The 21,865-nt window shown below is 41.1% G+C and overlaps 3 protein-coding genes across 9 annotated transcripts in view; 2 read left to right on the top strand and 1 right to left on the bottom strand.

Annotated features, from left to right (window-relative positions):
* Positions 1 to 2,667: 2,667 nt before the first annotated feature.
* Positions 2,668 to 4,475, top strand: LOC131882647 (small ribosomal subunit protein uS4). 3 transcript variants are annotated; one of them, XM_059229866.1, is made up of 2 exons: positions 2,668 to 2,824; positions 3,821 to 4,475. In XM_059229866.1, the coding sequence occupies exon 2, from the start codon at positions 3,837 to 3,839 to the stop codon at positions 4,413 to 4,415; it is 579 nt and encodes a 192-aa protein (XP_059085849.1). In that variant the 5' UTR covers positions 2,668 to 2,824; positions 3,821 to 3,836; the 3' UTR covers positions 4,416 to 4,475. The 3 variants fall into 3 exon arrangements, with proteins under 3 accessions (XP_059085849.1, XP_059085850.1, XP_059085851.1); XM_059229867.1 differs by lacking the exon at positions 2,668 to 2,824 and adding an exon at positions 2,942 to 2,964; XM_059229868.1 differs by lacking the exon at positions 2,668 to 2,824 and adding an exon at positions 3,039 to 3,042.
* A 5,634-nt stretch (positions 4,476 to 10,109) lies between these two features.
* Positions 10,110 to 13,839, top strand: LOC131882644 (dosage compensation regulator-like). Its single transcript, XM_059229858.1, has one exon. The coding sequence runs from the start codon at positions 10,154 to 10,156 to the stop codon at positions 13,748 to 13,750; it is 3,597 nt and encodes a 1,198-aa protein (XP_059085841.1). The 5' UTR covers positions 10,110 to 10,153; the 3' UTR covers positions 13,751 to 13,839.
* A 700-nt stretch (positions 13,840 to 14,539) lies between these two features.
* The window catches only part of LOC131882646 (zinc finger protein squeeze-like), a 22,452-nt gene continuing 15,126 nt past the window's right edge, over positions 14,540 to 21,865 (bottom strand). For 4 of the 5 annotated variants that reach the window (XM_059229861.1, XM_059229863.1, XM_059229864.1 and 1 more), the window contains 5 exons: positions 16,584 to 16,866; positions 16,314 to 16,498; positions 16,088 to 16,232; positions 15,822 to 15,992; positions 14,540 to 15,730 (listed from right to left, as the gene is read on the bottom strand). In XM_059229861.1, coding sequence (XP_059085844.1) covers positions 14,607 to 15,730; positions 15,822 to 15,992; positions 16,088 to 16,232; positions 16,314 to 16,498; positions 16,584 to 16,866 — 1,908 coding nt within the window. In that variant the 3' untranslated portion in view covers positions 14,540 to 14,606. The remainder of the gene's footprint in view (positions 15,731 to 15,821; positions 15,993 to 16,087; positions 16,233 to 16,313; positions 16,499 to 16,583; positions 16,867 to 21,865) is intronic. The other variant, XM_059229862.1, reaches the window with a different exon arrangement.

The raw sequence follows: 21,865 nt of genomic DNA, 5'->3' as shown, positions 1-21,865 counted from the left end.
ACAGATTACTAGGTGTCACATGGACATACTGGATCAGATCAGGGTCATTGGAAAGAAACAAGTCAAGAACGCTATTCGCTCTGGTGGCTACACCAACATGCTGAGAGAGATTGCGCAAGATCGCAAATTCCTCCAGCTTTTCGAACGACTGAGACGTCGATTTCGATACGGGAATATACCCATCTGGACTAGCCTCCCACTCTACAACGCTCGTTGGAAAATTGAAGTCCCCTACAAAGAAAACCTTTGAGCAAACTGACTGGTCCAACTCATTTCCTATGAATTTGAGAGCTGACAAGAACGAGCTTACTGAACGAGAGGGGGGCCTATATATTGTCGCAATGGACAGATCAAGACCTTGAAGATGACAAACTAAGACCTCTACTTCTCCATTAGACATTTTTACATTGCTGATCCTAAAACCCGGATCCAGTTTTCCTTAAGTATCGTAACAATATCAATATCAATGGGCAGGAACTTTATGTTCACTTTGTAAATGAATATTCAAGCTGATAATGAAAATCATACAACCTTGCTTTTATTTTTTTGCATTCATTTAAGACCATACTTTTACAAAACCATCCTCTATCATTTACTCGAATGATGGATATCAAAAATATCTTTCTGAGAGTCGCATTATTTCTGTCCAAAGAAATATATTTTCACTGAATCATGGGTATCTGGACAGAGCTTTTAAGATAAATCATTCAATTTTTTAATGGCAGATGTGATTTAGAAGAAAATACCTGTCTCCCCAGATTTGGCATCTTTGTTTTCAAAGTAGAATAATAATTCACAGATGGCGAATCAAAACTGTGGCCTTACTAATTTGCTTGTCAATCTGTTCCTTGAGAGAGGTTGGAGTGAGGATTCGAACCACCGATCTGTCCCAAGCGAGGAAGCTCTAAATTGTTGCAGTCCAAAGATTCATCACTTGCAATAATCTTACCACCAGGATTCCACCAGAACTCGCCGGTATAACATTAAAAAACATTCATCCCGCCTGAGGTTAATTGAGAAGCTTTTTTATCTTTACATGGCCCCTGTTAAAACTATTACGTTATCTAAATGTAAAAGCATTTATTGAATATTATTGACAAAGGTCATCGTTAGTTGCTTTCCAAAAACATGTGAGCCCTAACCCAGAAAATCCAAATAACCGATCCCGCGACAAATTTTAAACACACCCTCTCAGAGGCGAATCAAATTATCCACCCTTCATACATGCATACAGGGAGATCAGATCTGGAAACATTATGGCAAAAATCTCGAATTAGTTACTTCCTGCAAGCTCGTTAAGGGATTTTTGGCTGTTTTGAAAAGTTTGACAATTCCTTTTGCATTAGTCTGAAATAATTGCAAATTGTCGTATTGTTTTCAAAATGTTATGAAGCACATTTTCAGCCGATTGATTTTGTTCGTCGTCTTGTAACATACTCGGAGTTTTTGTGTTTTCCTTGAGTGGCCCTCTCGTCAACCTGCCTGCTCATAAAACTTGAATTGACCTTTTACTAGGTTGCGAAATTATCATTTCGCATCTACCGTCAGTCTTATTCCCGAACATTTCTCAGTAAAAGAATTCGCTTTGGCTCAAAGATTTATTGTTCAAAGGAAAAAAAGACACGTAAGAACACAACATATATATGCTCTTTCTCAGCGTGAAAAGACCTGGGCTAAAAATGCAAGTATTTTCAAATTTGCTCTTTTGATGCGTAAAATATTAGGATTCTAGCTCCATTTTCAGGCCAAAAATGGGAACCAGGAATAGCGTGAAAATGGAAGAGCCATTTCATTGGAACAAATTGAGGAGATTGGGACTTTGCAGTACAGGTTCAAAAGGTATCTTTTACTGTACATCTTCAAAAGTATCCATGAGCTTTGTCCTCTACCAAGTTTTAGGGTTAATGGTAGTGATTGTAAAAGTTTGATTGCTTTTGAGCTCTCCACAAAAACAATGAAGAGCTCTCTTCCATATTAGTTGCTAGTTGCTCATAAAAGATATTATCTCTTAAAGACTTTATCATATTTTCAATTCACCTCATACAAGAATCAGGTGGAAATTTTTTTTTTTTAAATGATGGTTGTGATGGTACATTTTTAAGTGTTTCTATGTACTTAATAAACCAATTGATTAGTGATTCAATTTCCATTTTGGTTTCATGAGTTGTTAGAGAGGTAGGAATTCATAGTTATCTAAGTAGTCAATATGACTTTTCTTTTTGTCCATGCAATCACTTTGTGTCACAATTTTGCCTTATCCAGTCCTTGACTTATCCTTTGGAAAACGCGACAGCCCGTGCCTGAAAATGACTTCAGTCAGGATGACCAAATGGAGAGTACAGCCGTAAGTTAAGACTCTTTCCATTCCTCTCTTTTTTAACCAAGGCTTTGAAGCATGTACTTTGTTCCCAAAGAAAAACATCAACTGAACTTAACTTCGAGTTAATTTTATGAATAAAGCTTTACCACTTTGAATGAATTAAGAGTTCCAGTCTTGGGTAATGGAAAGAAACTAATTCTTCAAAACTTTCTAACCATCCATATTACTTTGCATATTATTCATTCCCAAAAAGGCGTCAATATATAAGTCTTGCAAAACCAAGGCCGAGACAATTCGCTAGCTTTCGAGGTTTGGGACCAACATCACATTCCATTTCAGCCACGCTGAGCCCTGGATCAGGCCCCCTTCCCAGGCTAGCTAGGCCGGAGTGATTACGTTCTTATGATGCGTTGACGGCCCTCGTCTCAGCTGTTTGTTGGTACAATCAGCTGCTTCGTTCTTTTTCCGGAAGTCCTCCGCAGCGAAACATTCGACAGTTGGACGGTAAGTTCAATTTTTCCATTATCAGTGATCCAAAGCACCCAACGGGCTCCCAAATGAAGGCTACACCTTCGGGAACCCACGGCTCTCGTTTCTAAGTGACCTTCCCAAGGGCCCAGCCATCCGTGTGTCATTCTTGAAAGGTGCGAGTCTCGTTGTCCGGGTTTTGGACACCGTGTCTCGATCTAATCGTAGTGTTCGGTTCATTTCTTTGTTGGACGGCCATTGTCAATAGAGAAGGAGGCTTGATAACGATTCACCGGATTCAGTTTGGCCCTATTATGGCCTGGCGAGCCATGATTGAGCCACACTGACTCCGATGGACCAGATATTCTCGGATTCAGCGGATCTGGTCAGACAATCCGTACAGAAGGAAAGCTGCCGTAGAAGAAATTAAATCACGCGAACGGGATCTAGAAGTCAAATGGATCTGATTATGTGTGATTATGCTTCAGAAATGCGACGGGGTTAAATGGCAACATCATGCTGGTTGCTTTTAACGATTTTGACTAGACGACTGATGTGCCAGGGGACCTGATCAACGTATCCCATGCTCATGTTAACGCATTGTTTGGCCTTAAGCGTGCATGAGCGATGAAACGCAGGATTGTCTTTTTCAATTCACAACTCGTTATTGTGTAGTGTCCAAATTGTGTCATTCTTTTGATGCAAGATGTCATTCTCATCGCTCGCTTTATTAGGTTCAGAATTTTGTCACAACTCCACCTCCAGCGAAAATAAAGTATTATTATTAGCATTTCGAAAATCGATCTTGTCTGCAAATCACTTTCAAGACTTTTAAAGTGATTGAAATACCGCCCTTAATATGAAACAGACCAGCATGGTGTCAGGGTCCCTGTCTCCATAACAAACAATAATTTTTGACTTTGTTCAGCCAAAGGGGGATGAAACATAATCAGGTCCGGGATATTTTGCAATCACCGAGAAAGGGATTGCACGTCTGTCTAGCACATGTTTTATCGCTCTCTTGCCTCACAGGACGACGACCCGCACCATGGTGAACGGCCGTTTGCCCACGAATTATTCCAAGGTGTACGCCACTCCCCGACGACCTTTCGAAAAGGCTCGTTTGGACCAGGAGTTGAAGCTCATCGGAGACTATGGACTACGTAACAAGCGCGAGGTCTGGCGCGTCAAATTCGCCTTGGCCAAGATCCGCAAGGCCGCTCGTGAGCTCTTGACCTTGGAGGAGAAGGATGCCAAACGCCTGTTCGAAGGTAATGCGCTCTTGCGTCGTTTGGTCCGCATTGGTGTCTTGGACGAGAGCCGCATGAAATTGGATTTCGTGTTGGGCCTAAAGGTCGAAGATTTCTTGGAACGCCGCCTCCAAACCCAGGTGTTCAAGTTGGGATTGGCCAAATCCATCCATCACGCTCGCGTCCTAATCCGTCAGCGTCACATTCGTGTCCGTAAGCAAGTGGTGAATGTGCCCAGCTTCGTGGTGCGATTGGATTCGCAAAAGCACATTGATTTCTCCTTGAAGTCGCCCTTCGGAGGCGGACGACCCGGACGCGTCAAGAGGAAGAACGCCAAGAAGGGAGGCGATTCGAAACAAGAGGAAGACGAGGATTGATCTAACAGATAGCGATCATTATGATGGTGGAACAATAAACAAAAGCCTCCGCTCTGTTGATATTGCCGTCTCGTTATGTTTTATTCGAACCTTTTGAGAATGACACCGAATGCGATCCACTTCTTTCATAATCTTGAATTAATTGGTGATGCCATGCCGGAGGGTAAATCTGAAATAATTTTAGTCTTGATCAATTCATGGTTTCAACAGAACATTTATTTGTCTCAAACTATTTATCAGAAACAGTTAATGTTTGTATGGTTCATGGTATTGAATATCAGTTAAGTCCTCGCGTTGGATATTTTCAGGTTGCCCTCTCTGGAAAGGGTTACTTAGCCGTAACATTTAACGGCGTAAGTTAGCGTGCACCTTACGGAAAACAGTAGCAAACTAAATCTTGGGGACGACAAGGAATGAATCATTGCATAGCTGTTTTTATTTGATTGTATGTTGTGCTATCCCTAACAGGATGAGTGTGTTAGAAGGTTAATGTTCACAAACTGGGACAGCCAGGGAGAGAAATGAGATTATAAAAATTTCATTCCTCCCAAGTGGCCACTGAAATTACTAATCAAGTACCCGATAAATTTTGCATGAAAAATGGACATCTTCATCAGTCACCAACGAAGTGACACAAATATATTGAAACTAGTGCTGTCAAAGGCCCAACAGTATTTCCAATTAGCCTCATGACTCACTATACGTCCTCTTTAATTCAACTTGAATGTTTTGTATTTATAAAAGAATACCAGGTCCTGGGAGAGTTGGATAGTCATATCTCATATGCCTTTGACTATACCATTCATACTTGCTAAGGCTACCAAGCGTCGAAACCATCTACCTTTCTGTAAAGTTACCAAATGGTGACCTCGATTTACAACTTACCAGGTTACGATAGATCTAGAAGTGATGTATTTTAGCTTACAATTTCGGATGTGATCGACATCAGACAAAGAAAACTAACTCCATTGTTTAAAAAAGCGTGTAGTTTAAGAGGTTTTGTGACCTCTTCTTTAAATTACGAATGTCGATTCAATTCAAAAATGTCACTAAAAGGTTCCAAAGTGTGAATTCATATTCATATCGTATATGAATGTCTTCAAACCAATTAGATCTATATATTCTTGGTCACAATTTCGAAGTGAATCAACGTGACAGATAAAAAAACAGGGAAGTTCAGGGATGGTTATGTAGTGATATAAGTCTAACATTTCTGAAATTGTGTGTAAATTGTATCAAAATATACCTAGGGTAGATCCACCATTACCTAACAAATAATGTTTAGATCATTGCCCGTCTTCGGTGGGCTCGAAATTAAATGAGCCGGATTCGTAAGAGTCCTTCGATGTTGCAACCTTTTGCCGCACTCGGTTAGTCCTTTGTGGACTCAAGCCCGCCTAAAAACCTTTCTTGATTTTGTAAGTCTAAATTAGGTGGTTCTAGCATACTTTGACGCAGAAAAAGTCGATACATGGGATAGCTCGACATACCGGGAAACTTGACGCCTGAAAACTCGACAATGAAGACTCGACGCATTGGAAAACTTAGTACATCAGAAAATCCGACACATCAGAAAACTCGACGCATCGGAATATAAATAGACCAGAAAATTCAACAAATGTAAAATCCCTTACTTCCAAGCTTTTGAAATGACTTTTTTGATAACCTGCCCAATGGGTGTCATACTATTGTAAACATAAGTATAGTAGAAGCCTTTGTTTTGGATCTTATGCAGGGATGCACTATCTCTATTTCCAATCATCATCAGTTAAGAATGTACGCAAATGGTTTAAGGCAGTCATGTTTTCCCGATCTGTCGTATTTTTTTTAAGTATTGTGCTTTCTTACATGCCCAATAAAGTGCCTTCTTTTACCTTAAATTGGAAAGACTATCAACTCAACAAAATTTTAAGCTTCACATTAGGCAAAATGGCGAAGAACGGCTTCCAGCAAATCCAAAGGAAAAGTATTGAATGATTTTTAACGAATTGTTTAAGATAAATCGTCGGTCGTTACATGAATAAATAACGATTTCAGCGGACAGTTATCCAAGAGCGGGTTAAGAATCCAGAATATCACGCTTAGAGGTCGATTTTCCCATTTCGCAACGACGCAGTAGCAAGCATTATCTCGAACCAATAGAGGTCAATAATATGTGTAAACTTTGTCCAATAAGCTTGAACATATCCATGTTGGAAGTTTGAGGGTTCATTTGTCTTTCAAATTTCGTGAGGTCTCTCGAGGGTCACAAGGGCTCTGGTAAACCATGAACGGCACCAACGCCTAAGGCTACGGCTACAATGCGGATGCATATCAAGAAGGCCTTCTCGACGACCCACGTGGCCATTGTTACTCAGGCTTCAGGTACTTCCCGATGAGTAGAGGGGACCTTCCTCTTCTTCCAGAAACCCACCTGGCTGCATATGGTGTTCTGTATAGCACAAGGAAGCACATTGGACATCAATTTGGAGAGGTTTAGAATTGTGCATCATGTATTAGGTGCTCTTGCCTGGGTGTAGCGTAGCGGCCACAACCTTGGCAGACCTTTATTTCCTTTTTATATCCCAATCTGATAATTTGTGCCCAATTCCTTCCCTGAAAAAAATAAGTTAAAATTTATTGCTACTGTTTGTCGGTTCCGAATTCGCAGCAGCACTGGTTACAAAGATTTAAATACCATCGTGGAAGAAAATCTACGGTAATAAATATTTTGTTTTAGCTGCAGTTTAAAAATGTTCAATTTTTGACCACTCTGAGGTAATTCGTCGCAATATTTGACGGAAGATTAAATGAGTTCGGAAGGTCCATATTAGTGCTGATGTCAAATCAGAACTTTTGCTGCATCTGTCCATGGTTCGAAAAGACATTGCTCAATTCGAATCATTGGATTTGATTATACGATTGAATAAGACATTTTGAAGTGGATAACTCGCTCTTAGATTTCTTTGGAAATAGTGTTTTTTCTGATTGAAATTCAACAAAACACGTTATTTCTAACTGGCAACTCTTTTAACGTGGTAACTTTTTTCGAAAAGGAACTGTAATAACATTACATTTTAAAATGGTGCAGTGGTAACAACCCAAAAACCCAAACATTACTCGTTACCCGTTTATTTTTCATGCTTCAGAGTGAACTCTAACTTTGCATTTCTACTTCGACAACTAAGGAAACTTGAAGCTTTTAGGCAATTTTAACCAATAATGTCATTTTAGTGCTATTTTCATGGAAAGTATCTTGAAGAGGGAAGATCAGGGTTGAAAATTGTGCTGGCTTTTAACATCATTGAGGGTGTTTTTGTTTTCAAGTCTTGTATTTACACTTCTTTATTGTTTACTTCTCTTCTTCTCAATCAAATTCTGTTGGACTAAACTGTCGGAGCGAAGTTGTAATGTAATCGGTAAACAAGAAAAAAAAAATGGCTGTATTAAGTATGTTGTACCAAACTTCCCAACTCTCCCCATTTCCATCCTTGAATCACTCAAACCACAGATTCTATTGAGGAAGCTTTATGCACTTGAGAGTCATAGCACTATTTTTCCATCATGTCCTTTTGTATCGTAGTTGCAAACCTTCAATAATCATTAGTCCAGGCTAGAAAAAAAAATCAAGAGAAAAAGCTTGATATGTGTAAGATTTGAATGATGTTAGTCTAAAAATGGCAAAATGATTAATATTAATACTTTGTGAGTATTAAAAAAAGGAGCTAAAGATTCGGAAAGCGCTGAAAAAATAATAATTGAGTGCTATCGAAGAATTTTATTTTAGAAACGTTTTCGAAGACGACAAATCAGTTTTCTTAGGGTTAACTTTTCAAAAGAGCATGATCGTTGTTGCAACATGATATAATTTATGATAACTTCATCAATATAAGTATCTGATGTAATAAAAAAACATGTTTAGAATATACAATCATTTTGATTTTTATATGTGTCTCGAAAGTTTTTCATTTCAAAAAGCCATTAAGCATATTGTCCCTATCAGATCACCTTCAAGCCTTCGAGAGCCCACATTAGTAAGAACTCCAGTATGAAGTCCAACTCTTTTCTTTCTCGGGCTCCTTCATTGTTTAATTTGCTGCCCTCAAATATTCGTAGGAAATACGTAGGGATTGTTGATCCTGTAGCAACATTAATGTCAGACTTGGACAAATTCTTGACTAAAATTCCTGATCAAGGGTTAGACAGATCCGCTAACTCTAATTCTATGGTTGATCAGATAATATATGAGTTTAAATTAAATAAAATAGATAGTTATTTTCGCCTTCCATTCCTAGCAGCGTTAAGAAAGTCCGAAAAAAGAGCGATACTGTTGTTGTTCGAAGCTGAAAATATATTGTTTACCTTTTATGCATTTCTATTGGATTGGCAAACATCGGTTAGGTCAAGCCTCAATGTCAATGCTTATTACCGTAACATATTGACGTAAACACTTCAAATTTTAGGACTGTTTGAAACAAAAAACCAATGACCCAAAGAAATATGATCTTGATGAGGCATCACAACTGAAATATTGGTCGTTTTAGTTTTAGGAAGATTGCCTGTAACGAGTAACGCCGTCACATTTTTTTAAAATTAATGGTTGTGTAATGAAGTACTCATTTTGGCCAAAGTAATTGTACCTGTAATTAGTTCCTTTAATTGATGTACGAACGACTTACGCCTTGCAGCTCAGGATGGTCCTTGCTGATTTAGGCTTGCGGACGAAATTTTCCTCACATTCTTAGCCCTTAACAATATGGGTCATCAAATATTGGATTAATGGATAGTGGGGAAAAATGTAAATTGAACATAATTCCCATTTTGATTTTATCCCTTCGTCCTACTGTTCTCCAAGGGATTTATTGGAATTAGGCATAAGTTGATGTGACAGTTTTAAAGGTCAGAAATCATCAGACCAGTTTTGAAAAAGGGACCAGAATTGTTGTGAAAGTGATCTTTCTCAATATTTCATAATTTTTTTCATGCGTTAGTTTATTTGGTACCACATTCATGCTGCTTTTTGGACAATTTTTCAACCCAATTGTTATGATTCTTTTGGTACGAGGAGATAAATATTACTCTTTTTGTGAAAAACTGAAATAATATTAATACTATTCTAGTCATGTCCAATCATCCTATCCCAGTTTTCATGCATAAAAGGAAAAGATAGTTCGGTACTTTTCAACCAAATTTGTTTACTAAAAAGTGCTCTTGTTAACATTGTGAATCAAAAAAAACAACTCCGCATTCATATGAAAAAAGCCAAGATTGCAAGGGCTCAAAATTGATCGGTACACTACGGCTAAATAAGCCTTTTAACATCTCGACAATTTTACTTTCTTTTCTCTGCCATTGACACATTGACATATTTTTTAACATATTGCTTAACATTTCTTAATCTCATTGTATCTATTGCCTCTAAATGTATCTACCCTCCGCTAGATTTCGATAAATTATTAAAATGAAATGAAAATATTTCGTGCCCCTGTCTTAACATCAACTAATTTAAGGAACTTACCTCACCATTAACATATTCACGCAACAAAGTACTCGCCTTGAACCGGATTTGCTGCGCAACAAACCCAAGACGAAGAAGGTTTTGTTTTCGAAAAATATCGAGGTGTCCCATGTTCATTCCATTATTCGGTTCCAACTAGCAAAGCATGCCTACATAATATGACTAGTATCTTCACTATTAAACAATTTACCCGTCTCTTTAGGGAGTGCCAGGAGAACAAGGAGACCTTCAATTTCCTATCATGTCGGAAGAGAGCAAATCGTTCTTATATAGTTGGTTGGGGAAACGTAAGCAGGAACCTCCCCAGTACAACGTGAGGCAATCTGGACCAAAGCACCGCCAACGGTTTCTTTGTGAATTGACGGTCCCCACCTATAACTACACCGCCTTTGGGAATTCTACCAACAAAAAGGATGCTCAAAGTAACGCGGCAAAAGACTTCTTGGTTTACTTAGTGCGACAAGGTTTATTGGGGCAATCTGAGATTCCTCAAGATTCTGGAATCCAGACATCAGCGTTCGCTGGTCCTTCAACGTCCTTGTTTGACGGAAGTGGGGGTGGAAGGCCGGGATATGATCCTGGATCGCTGGGTCAAGCGTACGTTCCCGTTGGTCAAGAGGATCAAAAGCCCAACTTCAAAGAGCGATTCGTTGATCCAGTGGAACAGAAGAAGTTCCAAGAGGCGGAAGATTTGGATGTGAATGCTGGCATACATGGAAACTGGACCTTGGAAAACTCCAAATCCATGTTGCACCAATGGATTCAGAGTAGTAGGATCAAGGCGGACTACAAGTATTCAAATTTCGGACCCTCTCACAATCAGAGCTTCATCGCTGAAATGAGTTTCTACGTTCCTCAATTGAAGCGAAACGTTCACGCCAGAGAAAGTGGATCCAACAAGCAATCCGCCTCCAAAAGCTGTGCCCTGTCACTGGTTAGGCAACTGTTCCATTTGGGAGTGATCCCCGCATTTTCAGGCACACTGAAGAAGAACCGCGACATTCTAGAACTTCCAGCCTATGATGTTTGCATTTCTGAAGATTTGGCTTCGAAAGTGGAACACACCCTCAAAACCCTGGATCTTGGCGCGGTGGACGTGGAAACCGCCACCATTTCCGAAGGCGAAGTTCTATCCTTGCTCCCAGAAGTGGATGTGCTCGAAATGGCGACGCAAGCCCCGGTGGCGGGAGTCATTTCGTGGTGTCCCCCAGTTGAAAATTGGCACCCTTGGATGGGCTGCAACATTGACGAAGGTCCCTTGGCTAACACCCCTCTAGACACTCTAAGTTCGGACATGTTTAACGCTTGGTCTGAGCGACAAAAAACGGATCCAGCCATTCAGGAGTCCATCGCTCAGAGAGGATCTTTGCCGATTTTCGATCAAAAGAATCACATTGTGGCTAGCATTGCAGACCATCAAGTGATTTTGATCCGAGGAAGCACCGGATGTGGAAAAACCACTCAGGTGTGCCAATACATTCTGGACGAATACATCAGTTCCGGACAAGGAGCTCAATGCAACATTGTGGTAACTCAACCCCGGAGGATTTCGGCCGTGTCGGTGGCAGACCGTGTTTCTGTGGAGCGATGTGAGCCCCTGGGTGAGAGTATTGGATACAGTGTACGATTTGAGTCGATGTTGCCCAGACCCTACGGATCCGTGATGTTCTGTACGGTGGGTGTGCTTTTGAGGAAACTTGAAGGCGGGCTCCGTGGCATCTCGCATGTCATTGTCGATGAAATTCATGAACGAGACGTGAACACGGATTTTCTATTGGTTGTCCTTCGGGACATGGTCCACAACTACCCGGATCTAAGAATCGTTCTGATGTCGGCGACCATTGATACAAGCCTATTTTCCGCGTATTTCGACAATTGTCCAATCATTGAGGTGCCTGGGCGTTCCCATTCCGTTAAGGAATATTACCTCGAGGATTGCATCGAGATGACAAACTTCTGCTTGCCTGACAATTTCAAAGCCAAGAAGAGGAACCAAGATGATGAGACTGGAGATGACCGAGATATCGAGGACGCCGATTTGAACAAAGTGTGCTCTGCGGATTACAAACCCGTCACCCGAGACCTAATGGCCAACCTGAGCGAACGTGAGATCAGTTTCGAGCTCATTGAAAGCCTTTTGAAGTACATCAAAGGCATGGGTGTTCCCGGGGCGGTTTTGGTGTTTTTACCCGGCTGGAACCTCATTTTTGCGTTGCTGAAATATCTTCAACAGCATCCCGAATTTGGTGGAAACCAATACAGAGTTTTGCCCTTACATTCCCAACTTCCACGAGAAGATCAAAAAGCCGTTTTCACGCGGCCTCCGGAAGGTGTCATGAAGATCATTCTCTCCACCAATATTGCGGAGACCTCGATCACCATTGATGATGTGGTGTTTGTCATTGACAGTTGCAAGGCCAAGATGAAGTTGTTCACATCCCATAATAACATGACCAACTACGCCACTGTTTGGGCCAGTCGAAGCAACCTCCAACAAAGGAGAGGACGAGCGGGTCGGGTTCGTCCGGGATTCGCGTTTCACTTGTGTTCCAAGGCCAGATACTCGAAGCTAGATGAGCACATGACCCCCGAGATGTTTCGAACCCCACTCCATGAACTGGCTTTATCCATTAAACTACTCAAATTGGGGAGTGTGGGCCAGTTTTTGTCCAAGGCCCTAGAACCCCCGCCCATTGACGCCGTTATCGAAGCCGAGGTTCTTCTGAGAGAGATGAAATGTCTGAACAAGGATGACGAGCTGACGTCATTGGGAAAAATTCTTGCCAGACTGCCCATTGAGCCCCGAGTGGGCAAGATGCTGGTCCTGGGCGCGGCTCTCAAGTTTGGTGACGCCCTTTGCACCATTGCCGCCCAAACTTCGGCTGGCACAGAATTCTTCGTGACCGACATGAGAGGTGGTCGTTTGAGCTTTCAGCAAAAGAATTTCGCTGGAAATCGCTTTTCCGACCATCTTTGTGCCCTCAATGCCTTCAACAATTGGGAGGATGCTCGAATGGGGGGTGAAGTGGCAGAGGTCAATTTTTGCGACCACAAAGGATTGAACATATCAACTTTGCGAACCACTTGGGAAGCCAAGTCTCAACTCCGTGACTTACTGATTGGCCAAGGGTTTCCCGAGGACTGTTTTGCCCAGCAAAACTTAAATTTCCATGCTCCAGATCGGAAGCTGGACGTGGTGATCGGTCTTATGACCTTGGGTTTGTACCCCAACGTTTGCATGCACAAGGAAAAACGCAAGGTCTTCACCACAGAAGCGAAGGATGCCCTAATCCATAAATCATCCGTGAATTTCACCAAGGACGCTTTCAAGTTCCCAATACCGCTTTTTGTATTTGGAGAAAAAATACGAACCCGAGCTGTTTCGTGCAAACAAATGACCATGGTCAGTCCAATCCATTTGCTCATGTTCGGATCAAGAAAAGTGGACCTCCTTGCGAATGGTCTAGTTCGATTGGACAATTGGATCAACTTACGTATTACACCCTACCACGCCTCGATCGTCTTAGCCATCCGCCCTGCTTTGGAAAAACTTATTCTACGGATTGCCGATGATCCGGAATTAATCACTCAATTTCCTGAGGATGACCAAGAGCTCCTGAACACCCTTGAAGAGTTATGCGTGATCAATGCGGGTCGTAACGGGATGGAGTCGGTTGAAAATAGCGGAAGTATGTTCACGAGCCGACCTCCTCGACCCTTTGCAGGTGGTGACGGTGGACCGCCGTCTAAGCGATTTGCGGGCAACCGTGGTAATGGCGGTTGGCGAGGCCATGATGCCCGAGGTCGAGGATTCCAACGAGGACGATTCAATTATTGAGTGATTTTGAAGATATTTGTTCAGTTTGGTGTTGGCAAATGTTGTGCCCTGGATGTTTTTCTTCGTGTAAATATAACTATTGTAATGTAGCAGAAAACGAGTGAGAACTATGAATTGACAAGCTTCTATGTTTGCAACGTATGAATTGATTTATTGACCAAAGAATGGGAATGAGAAAGCCGTAGGGCTCGATGTCACGTACAGCGATCAATCCTTATTGAAGAATTTAGACAAGAGGCAAACACATGATGCCACACGATTCACATTTACAGGTGAGCAGTACAATAATGAGATCATGTAAAAATAGTTCTAAGATAAAATTGTCGTCGATCAATTAAGTTTGTACACTCGTAGGCGAGTATCTGTTCATCATTGACACTAACTGGATATTCGTGAAGGATTAGTCTCATAGGAGGAAAGCAGTATTATGAACATCATTATTACTATTACTGTCGCCCTCCATCTCCTCCTTTTCTTCCTCATGATAATAATAGTTATCATTATGCGGGGACTTTTTTGTACTTGATAAACTAGTTGACTTCATCAAGTACCTTGATGGTGTAGAATCTTCTAAAGCAGTGCTTTCCTTTGATAAGGGAACAACAAAGCGATAGAAGCAAACAGGAATCCGTCAACTAAAGAAATTCTACCAGTTTCTAAATCTAAGTGTTTTTAGCTACAGGAAAGTACGTCTAATACGAAATTATTATCTTCGACCAGAAGTCTTGAACTAGTTCCCCTTCTTGCCATCTCCTTCCCTATTACCTCTCTTTAAAGCAGATCAACAAATCTTGTTGGATCGGAAGAAGATGTAATAATATCTAGAAGAGGAACAGCGATTTCAAGGGGTCTCTTTTCATACGGGCCCCTGTCCAGTGGCCGAACTGCTGGAGAAGGGAATCCCAATGTTCCTGGCATCTTGGAATCCATGCAAATGTTTCAATGTTTGTTCTAATCGATATCGGCTGAGCAGTTCAGAGTAACCACTGGTCGGAGGATAGCCCGCCATTGGACCACCGTCGTCCGTTCCAAACGCACTTGGTTTGAACAAGGAATCGGATGAGGAAGCCCTGGCGACTGGAACGGCGGGCGAAATCAACGACCGGCTGGATTCACCCACATTGCCCACCACACCCTGTTCAACGACTCGATGCCCAATGGTTGATTGCTCGGGATCAGATCTTGGGTTGCCGACTTGCACACGGGGATTGCCCTCAATCCCCCCAGGGGCCACGAAAGATCGCTCAAATGAGTCGAGAGTTCTTGTCGCATCCAGGTCGGTCACGCTCCTATTGACTGGTTCGCGGGGATCGTTTTGTCGAGCCATTTGATGAACATGCTGTTGCTGCTGTTGCGGTTGTTGTTGCAGTTGTTGTTGTTGCTGCTGCTGCTGTTGCTGCTGCTGTTGCTGTTGTTGTTGCTGTTGTTGTTGAAGGAGATGATTTGGCGAGAGTGCATCTTCCATGGTTGTGGAGTTGTTCGTGTCCCCCCCTGGGCTAGGAATGACTTTTTCCTCTTCCCTCCCATGGGCCTTGACTGACCCGCTTCCTGATTGCTGAAGCAACCCTACGTTGCCCAATTCGAAATGCTGAGCCCCACTAGCTCCGGGCACATTCCCTTGGGATAAAGAATGCACGTAGTCGGGATGATGGCCTTGCTGATGAGCCAGCCGCCCTGATCCTGCCGATCCAAATGCGTTTCTCGAGCCGCCAAGCCCAGAGTGCTCCATCTTCATCTCTCCAGGAGTGGACATCCGTGTAGCTGAGGAATCCGATTGACTCGAGGGCGAGCAGGCCAAGCCCGATCCCAACAAAGGCTGCATGTTGCCCCCGGCCATTGCAAAGTGTTGCATATTCATGGCAGCCGCAGCCAACAATGCCTCCCTCTCTCGCCGCTCGTTGGCCGCTCGATTCAACACGTACTGAGCGGCAAACTGATGCTTGGCATCCATCCGCATCTCGTCCATGTGCGACAAAAGGCCTGGAAAATGAGAGTCAAAGAAAATGCCATGAAAACAATCTGATCTCCGACATGTTGTGGTGCCATGTATAGAGAAGACCAAAGAACTTGCCGTTTTCGTGGGTGAACACCGCGGTGCAGACACTGCATGGCCACATACGCAATTGGGATGAGATTTGCCCGGCCATTTCCGGATGACAAGTCAAGTGCTTCCGCAAACTGCCTTCATTCACATAGAATTTTCCGCATACCGGACAAGGATGGTTCGCATTTCTTCTTTTGGCTGTGGGAGAAAAAACAACAAAAACACGTGTGTCACAATGGGCTCTCAAAGGAAATAAGATTTCTTTGTTTGTTCATATGCGAGTATTCCTTCACCTGGCACTCCCGACGCATTTGGATCTTTGTGAACGAACTTCATATGCTCCATCAAGGCCTCGCCACTAATGCAGAGTTTTTGACACAACGGGCAGCATGTTGGGTTGGGTCCTCCCACTAAGGCCGTGTGCTGGAAGGAACATTTCTAAATAAATAAGTCATTTTCAGTGGTCTCAGAATTACACACCAGACGGAATTGGATAGTAAGAATGAGGGGGAGAATTACCTTGCCGTTGTGCGTGCGTAAGGAGGATTCCGTCGCGAAGCCTTTGCCACAGATATTGCAATGAAAAGGCCGATTCTTCAGCCTTTCCAACTGAGATTCGTGATTGCGTAAGTGCTGTTGCAAATTGGAAAGTTGAATGAAGGCCCGACCGCAGTCCGGAACATGACATTTGTAAGGCCGTTCGCCTGTTGGGAACAGAGATGGAACACCATGAATGTTAAAAAGATGGATGGATGGATGGCTTTATGCATATGAGCTTGATTTACGTACCCGTGTGCAGCCGGGTGTGCTGCTGAACATGCGAGAGCTGTTTGAAGCGTCGATCGCAGTACGAACATTTGTAAGGCTTTTCTCCCGTGTGAACTCGAATGTGCTGGACTAACTGATGGTTGGATGAAAAGGCCTTGAGACATTGTTGACACTGGTGAGGTTTGATGTCACGCCCTGATGGACATTGGCTACCTCCCGAGCTTCCCCCCACCATCGACGAGCCACTCCCGGGGCCTTGGAGGTCGCGTCCATGAAAGTGCATGGCAGTTTTGGTCATCAAGTACTGAAAAGTGGAAACGAGGAAATATGGAACACATTCTTTTTGGCAGTTGTTTAAATGTGACACAGAGGTCCTTTTGCTCCTCAGTTAGTAGGCTGAAGGTAGTAAGTCGCCCTTTTCCCCTAAATTTTTGACGCGAGTTTTTAATTACCAAGCAGCCAGGAGCCAGAAGTGTTCAAGGCAGTGTTTTAAGACATCTGGGAAGGTATTTTCTTCTAATTAAAAAATGTCAACAACTTCTGTTAAATGAGCTTCTTTCACTCTCGGTCTTTGACTCGAGCGTAATGAGTACTGTTGTTCTGGGTTGGTTGAAGGCACTCCGGGAAAGTTAATTAATTATTGTGCACAAGCTGCAACCCTCTTTTACGAAAAGGGCGAAACAAGAGAAGTCTCAAAAAGGAGACCAGCAACTGAATGGTGGATAGTCGTCCCTTTTTCTCGCGTATGTACATAAAATGTACGTACGTTAGGATATAAGATCCTTTCGGAATGTATCAAATGCAGCAGGGGTCGCCGATGGCAATTGAAGAAACGAGAAATGCCTAAATAGCAATAATCATATTTACTCGACCAGTTTTCTTCTAGCTTCATCACGTGGGCTCAATCCATATCCCATTAACACCCAACAACAAATCAACATTTATATAAAAAAAAAGATTCAATGACACTTGTCTTTTCGTCAAGGCGTATTTGCCCTGAAAAGGTTGGGAAGCAATCCCTCGCACAACTCTTTAGAAAACTTGAGACTCGAAATAGGTCACTAGTGTATTCTCTTTGAATCCCTCACAAAGAAGGGTCATTCGAGAACAAAGTTCAAAAAGAAACATTAACCCAAAATGGACAAGGTCATCGTCAAAAGTAAGGAAGAAAGGAAGGAAGTAAGTACAAAGCTGTCTATTCAAAACATCCAAGTGAACGAACGTCCTTCGAAATCATGAACAAACTTGGGAACCAGAAGTTGTCTTCTTTAAGGCTACTGACATTACAGATTCCTTGTCATTGTACGTACGCCAGAAATGACTTTCACCTTCTTCCCACCGATAAAAGTCTTGCTATTAATTTTTCCTAGGCGCAGCTAGCTTCCTCCAACAAATGGATTTATGTCTAAATATATAAACGGGACTCATTCGCTCAAGGTTTTTTAACATGGTATTCAATGTTTACAGAAAATTGTTTGGAGAAACAAAATTTCAGTTTTATTAGTAATCACAGAACAACATCAAAAGGACTAAGACCCAAGTTCGATGATGAGATACGGACTTTTGATCTCGATTAAGGTTTAAGGTGAGCGAATCAGTTTAGAATCCTGGATTGTCCATCATCGTTCATTCATGTGGATGAAATGTCTCAAATATTAGGTAATGTACATGCAATTGTGTATGGAAGATATTGATATCGTTATTTGCAACATTGAAGCTATCTAATATCAGCACTATACTCCTGAGGGATTGATGTGACAGTAAAATTGATTGCACAAAAGCATTTATTGCACAAAAAGAACCTGATAGAAATGCAATTTATTTGGGTCAACCAAATTTGGCATGTGTGTTAGATAAAAATGTATCCCTTTCGTTAAACTGCAAGTTCTGGATCAACGAAACACTAATTGAAAGCGTGCTCGTTGGATTTATCTTATATTTATAAGTATTTGAAGGGATATGACTGGAAAATTAAGACAATTTTGTGGCATTATTTCTAGTCCAAAGCAGCCTTGCCCGTATTCCAGTGGTTCTTTAACAAGGTAAGGATACATTTAACAAGAGGATGGGACATGACAATTGGCGAAGCTAGGCCACTTTGTGATAACAATATTTCAGCTCCCCAAAAGTCACAAGGGATACTAACATACATTATGGAAAAGCGATTTAAAAGAAAAAAAAGTCGTGTTTTCATGTTGAAATGTTGAGTTATCTTAATTTAAATGAAAATATCAAAAGTTTCTCGTTTATGTAGCAAAAAGTCCAGAGTTTTAAGAATAGGTAATTATGAATATACTGAAATATGTGCAGTTTGGTCTCAAATGCCAGTACCTTACTAACTTTTTCCAAATATGCCTCGGTCAAGGAGCTGTGACAAAAAGAAAAATCGGCCTAGCTCCGCTGATGTCCACTCCTCTAGTTAAAGGTCTCTCTGAACAGGGTAACAACCATACGGTATAAGCTTCTCATGTTGCGAGAGAAATGTAACCCTTCTGCTCTCCCCTTTTCTACCCTGAGGACTTCCAAGTCAAACTCAGGAGAAAAATTCAGGAACCCTCCATTAGTTTTTTTAATGCATCAATGGAATGGGCTTAATGCTGAAACAAGGGCAAGCATTTGTTAGCTTAACCATTCGATGATCAGACTAAATGATAATAATTGCCATTTTCTTCCAAAACAATGCCTTTGATTGATGACCGAGACACTCACCTCGTAAAAAAAATTGAATTTGTGTTTCTTGGAAGACTTCAAATTTTATGATTCTACGCATAAATTCACTCCCGTCGAGTTGCCCGATACGTTTTGTAACTTTTTACATTGATGTTATTGATCCCAATTTAAGTATGTTTCATGTGAATGTGTCAGGTAGGATAAACAATAAGCTCAGTCTTTTCAGTCTCTTTTCAATGATGATGTTTGATGTTGTTATTTTCAAGCCTTAGAAGCCCCGTAGATAATACAAAGAGCTTAAAATATTGAACAATTTGACCTGGTTAGAAATAAGGAACTGTCTCTCACGCTCATGTTAAACTAAATTTAAAAATTCAGAACGGGTGTTGTACTTTTTACTGTCTCCTTGGCTGAGCTAAGCCCCACATATTATTCGTTAGTGGATCAGACATTTTATTGAAAGGAAACTTAGAAAACAAGAGATGTGACTTGGTGCCCATTTCAGATGAAATAACTGGCAGGTTAAGACCATAAGACCATGGGATTTGTCATTTACGTGTAACAACGTAAATGGGTTCTATTCAAGAGTTAAAGTTAGCTAAACCTTGTCTGTGACCTATGATCAAAGTATTATCACCTAATTATAACTGAATCTAGCCTTGTAATTCATAATTCTATCTCGGTTCTCTACATCTTTTAACGACATGAAAGCCTCGATTTATTTGGACTTAATTCCCAATCTTGTTAATGATATTTCGTAGCCTCTAAAGTAAGTCATACCGTAGTTTATTCGGACTCACAGACTGAAGATCATTATTCAACAAGGCATAAAACACCCTTGATTTGAAGGCAACTCTCACTCAACCTTGTGAGACTAACAACCCAAATAAAAAAAAAAACGATAAAGTATTTTTAAACCAATTTGAGTACATACGGAAGTTTTTGGCTCCCACGAAACCAAAAAGTTAGATCAGTAGATGTACAGACATTAAATTGTAAGTAACTGTGGTAGAAACAGATGTACCTCTATCTAGTTCAAAATGAATACCACTTCAAGGAATCAATATTGAAGTGAACTTTAAAAGGTCAAGTGGACTGTTGGAAAAGTTGGCATTTGAGTTACGAATAAATTGAGTGACTTAATGATTTTTTTATCAACTAAATATCAAGCTGCATCGTGGTCGAGATCGACGAACTACAAGAGTCAGTTTATGATCCTATTTCTCACCCTGAAATGTTCGTGTTTGGTTATTTAGCTTTCACAATCATAAAGATTTTGAACCGTCAATGGTCTCAACTTTCAGTTCATTATTGTTGTTCTGGCCTTCACATGGCAACGATCTATTTAAAAAAAATTCTGAAGAAACATAAAGAGAAGGAAACTCTTTAGTGTGCCAAAATTTCGGCCATCTCAAACAACTTTTTCTTTAATTGCTTCCACATGGTGCATATACTGAAATTTGCCACAACGGAAATAAAATTGGATATATGGGTACTTCTGTAAAACCACAAGACCAAAGGTATCACAACCTTGCTTTAGGTGACACATTCGTGTATAGCCTGTTCAAAAACGTACACAATGTACTTTAATTATACATTTTATTATTTAAGACCATACTTTTTTTAAAATCCATCTTAAACCTTGTCGCTTTGGGCATTCTGGTAAAAAAAAAAAAAGAAGGTTGATGACTCAGTTCTTTAGTTATATCACTTTCAAGGTATTAAATTTGCCTAACGGGTTTGACCTCTTTAAACCAATGTTGAGCAATAACCATTGGGCAAATATTTTTTCAAACTTTTCGATGGTGTGTCCAAACATCCAAACCCAAAGGAGAAACAAAAATCACACGCGAATATGTCTCAAAAACACACTCATTCCTTTTAATCTTCCCATTTGAAAAAGTAGCTTTGCATCAAGGCTATTAGAGAGCAACTGTGGTTAACGAACCAGAGGGCGCTACATACATTTATTGAAGGTTCACTTCACAATCTTACAAAAACTAGCCAACTATAATCTTTGTCTCAATCAGAATTGGCCCAGTTTCCGTTATCCATGTTTATTCATTGACCAAAGCAGCCTAGCCTCTAAAAGATCCAATTATTCCACATTTTGGTAATCCAAATTCATTGTGGCAAGTGCACTTGAATCAAAAGTAACTAGGTCAAAGGGAAGAATTAATTGGATCAAACAAAGAATTTGTACCGTCCCTCCTCATAGCACATGTAAAACAGATTAGTTTAGGTTGTTTCAATGAATCAAGCAAACTTAAAACGCGCTACAAGAGATATACATCGCGTCAAAAAATTCTTCATTTTCGATAACCAGTGTCCAAGTTCTTATCATCTTGGTTTTCCTCCGTGTGTATATGTGGAATGTAGTCAAAAGAGTCCTTGGGATAGGTCAGAGAAGAGAATCGAACCGGAGGACCTCTTTCCAAACAGGAGGCTGCATTATACGCGCATGTCTCTCTTGGAATTCGAAGATTCAAAGGAGTCTGATGTTCAGCTCCGTCCTTTTTAGTGATTTCTAAATCAGTTCATATTTTCAAACTTTCTAAAGAATGAAATCTACTACATACAGATGATGATTCGCTCAAAGTGCTTAGAAAAAAAGACTTCGATTCAGTGTTTGT

This window comes from Tigriopus californicus, chromosome 6 (genome assembly GCF_007210705.1).
Source record: "Tigriopus californicus strain San Diego chromosome 6, Tcal_SD_v2.1, whole genome shotgun sequence".
NCBI classification, from domain to species: Eukaryota; Metazoa; Arthropoda; class Copepoda; order Harpacticoida; family Harpacticidae; genus Tigriopus; species Tigriopus californicus.
This window is presented reverse-complemented; position numbering and strand designations above follow the sequence as displayed.

Coding starts and splice junctions, on each gene's coding strand:
- LOC131882647 (XM_059229866.1), top strand. CDS start 3,837: ATGGTGAACGGCCGTTTGCCCACGAATTATTCCAAGGTGTACGCCACT.
- LOC131882644 (XM_059229858.1), top strand. CDS start 10,154: ATGTCGGAAGAGAGCAAATCGTTCTTATATAGTTGGTTGGGGAAACGT.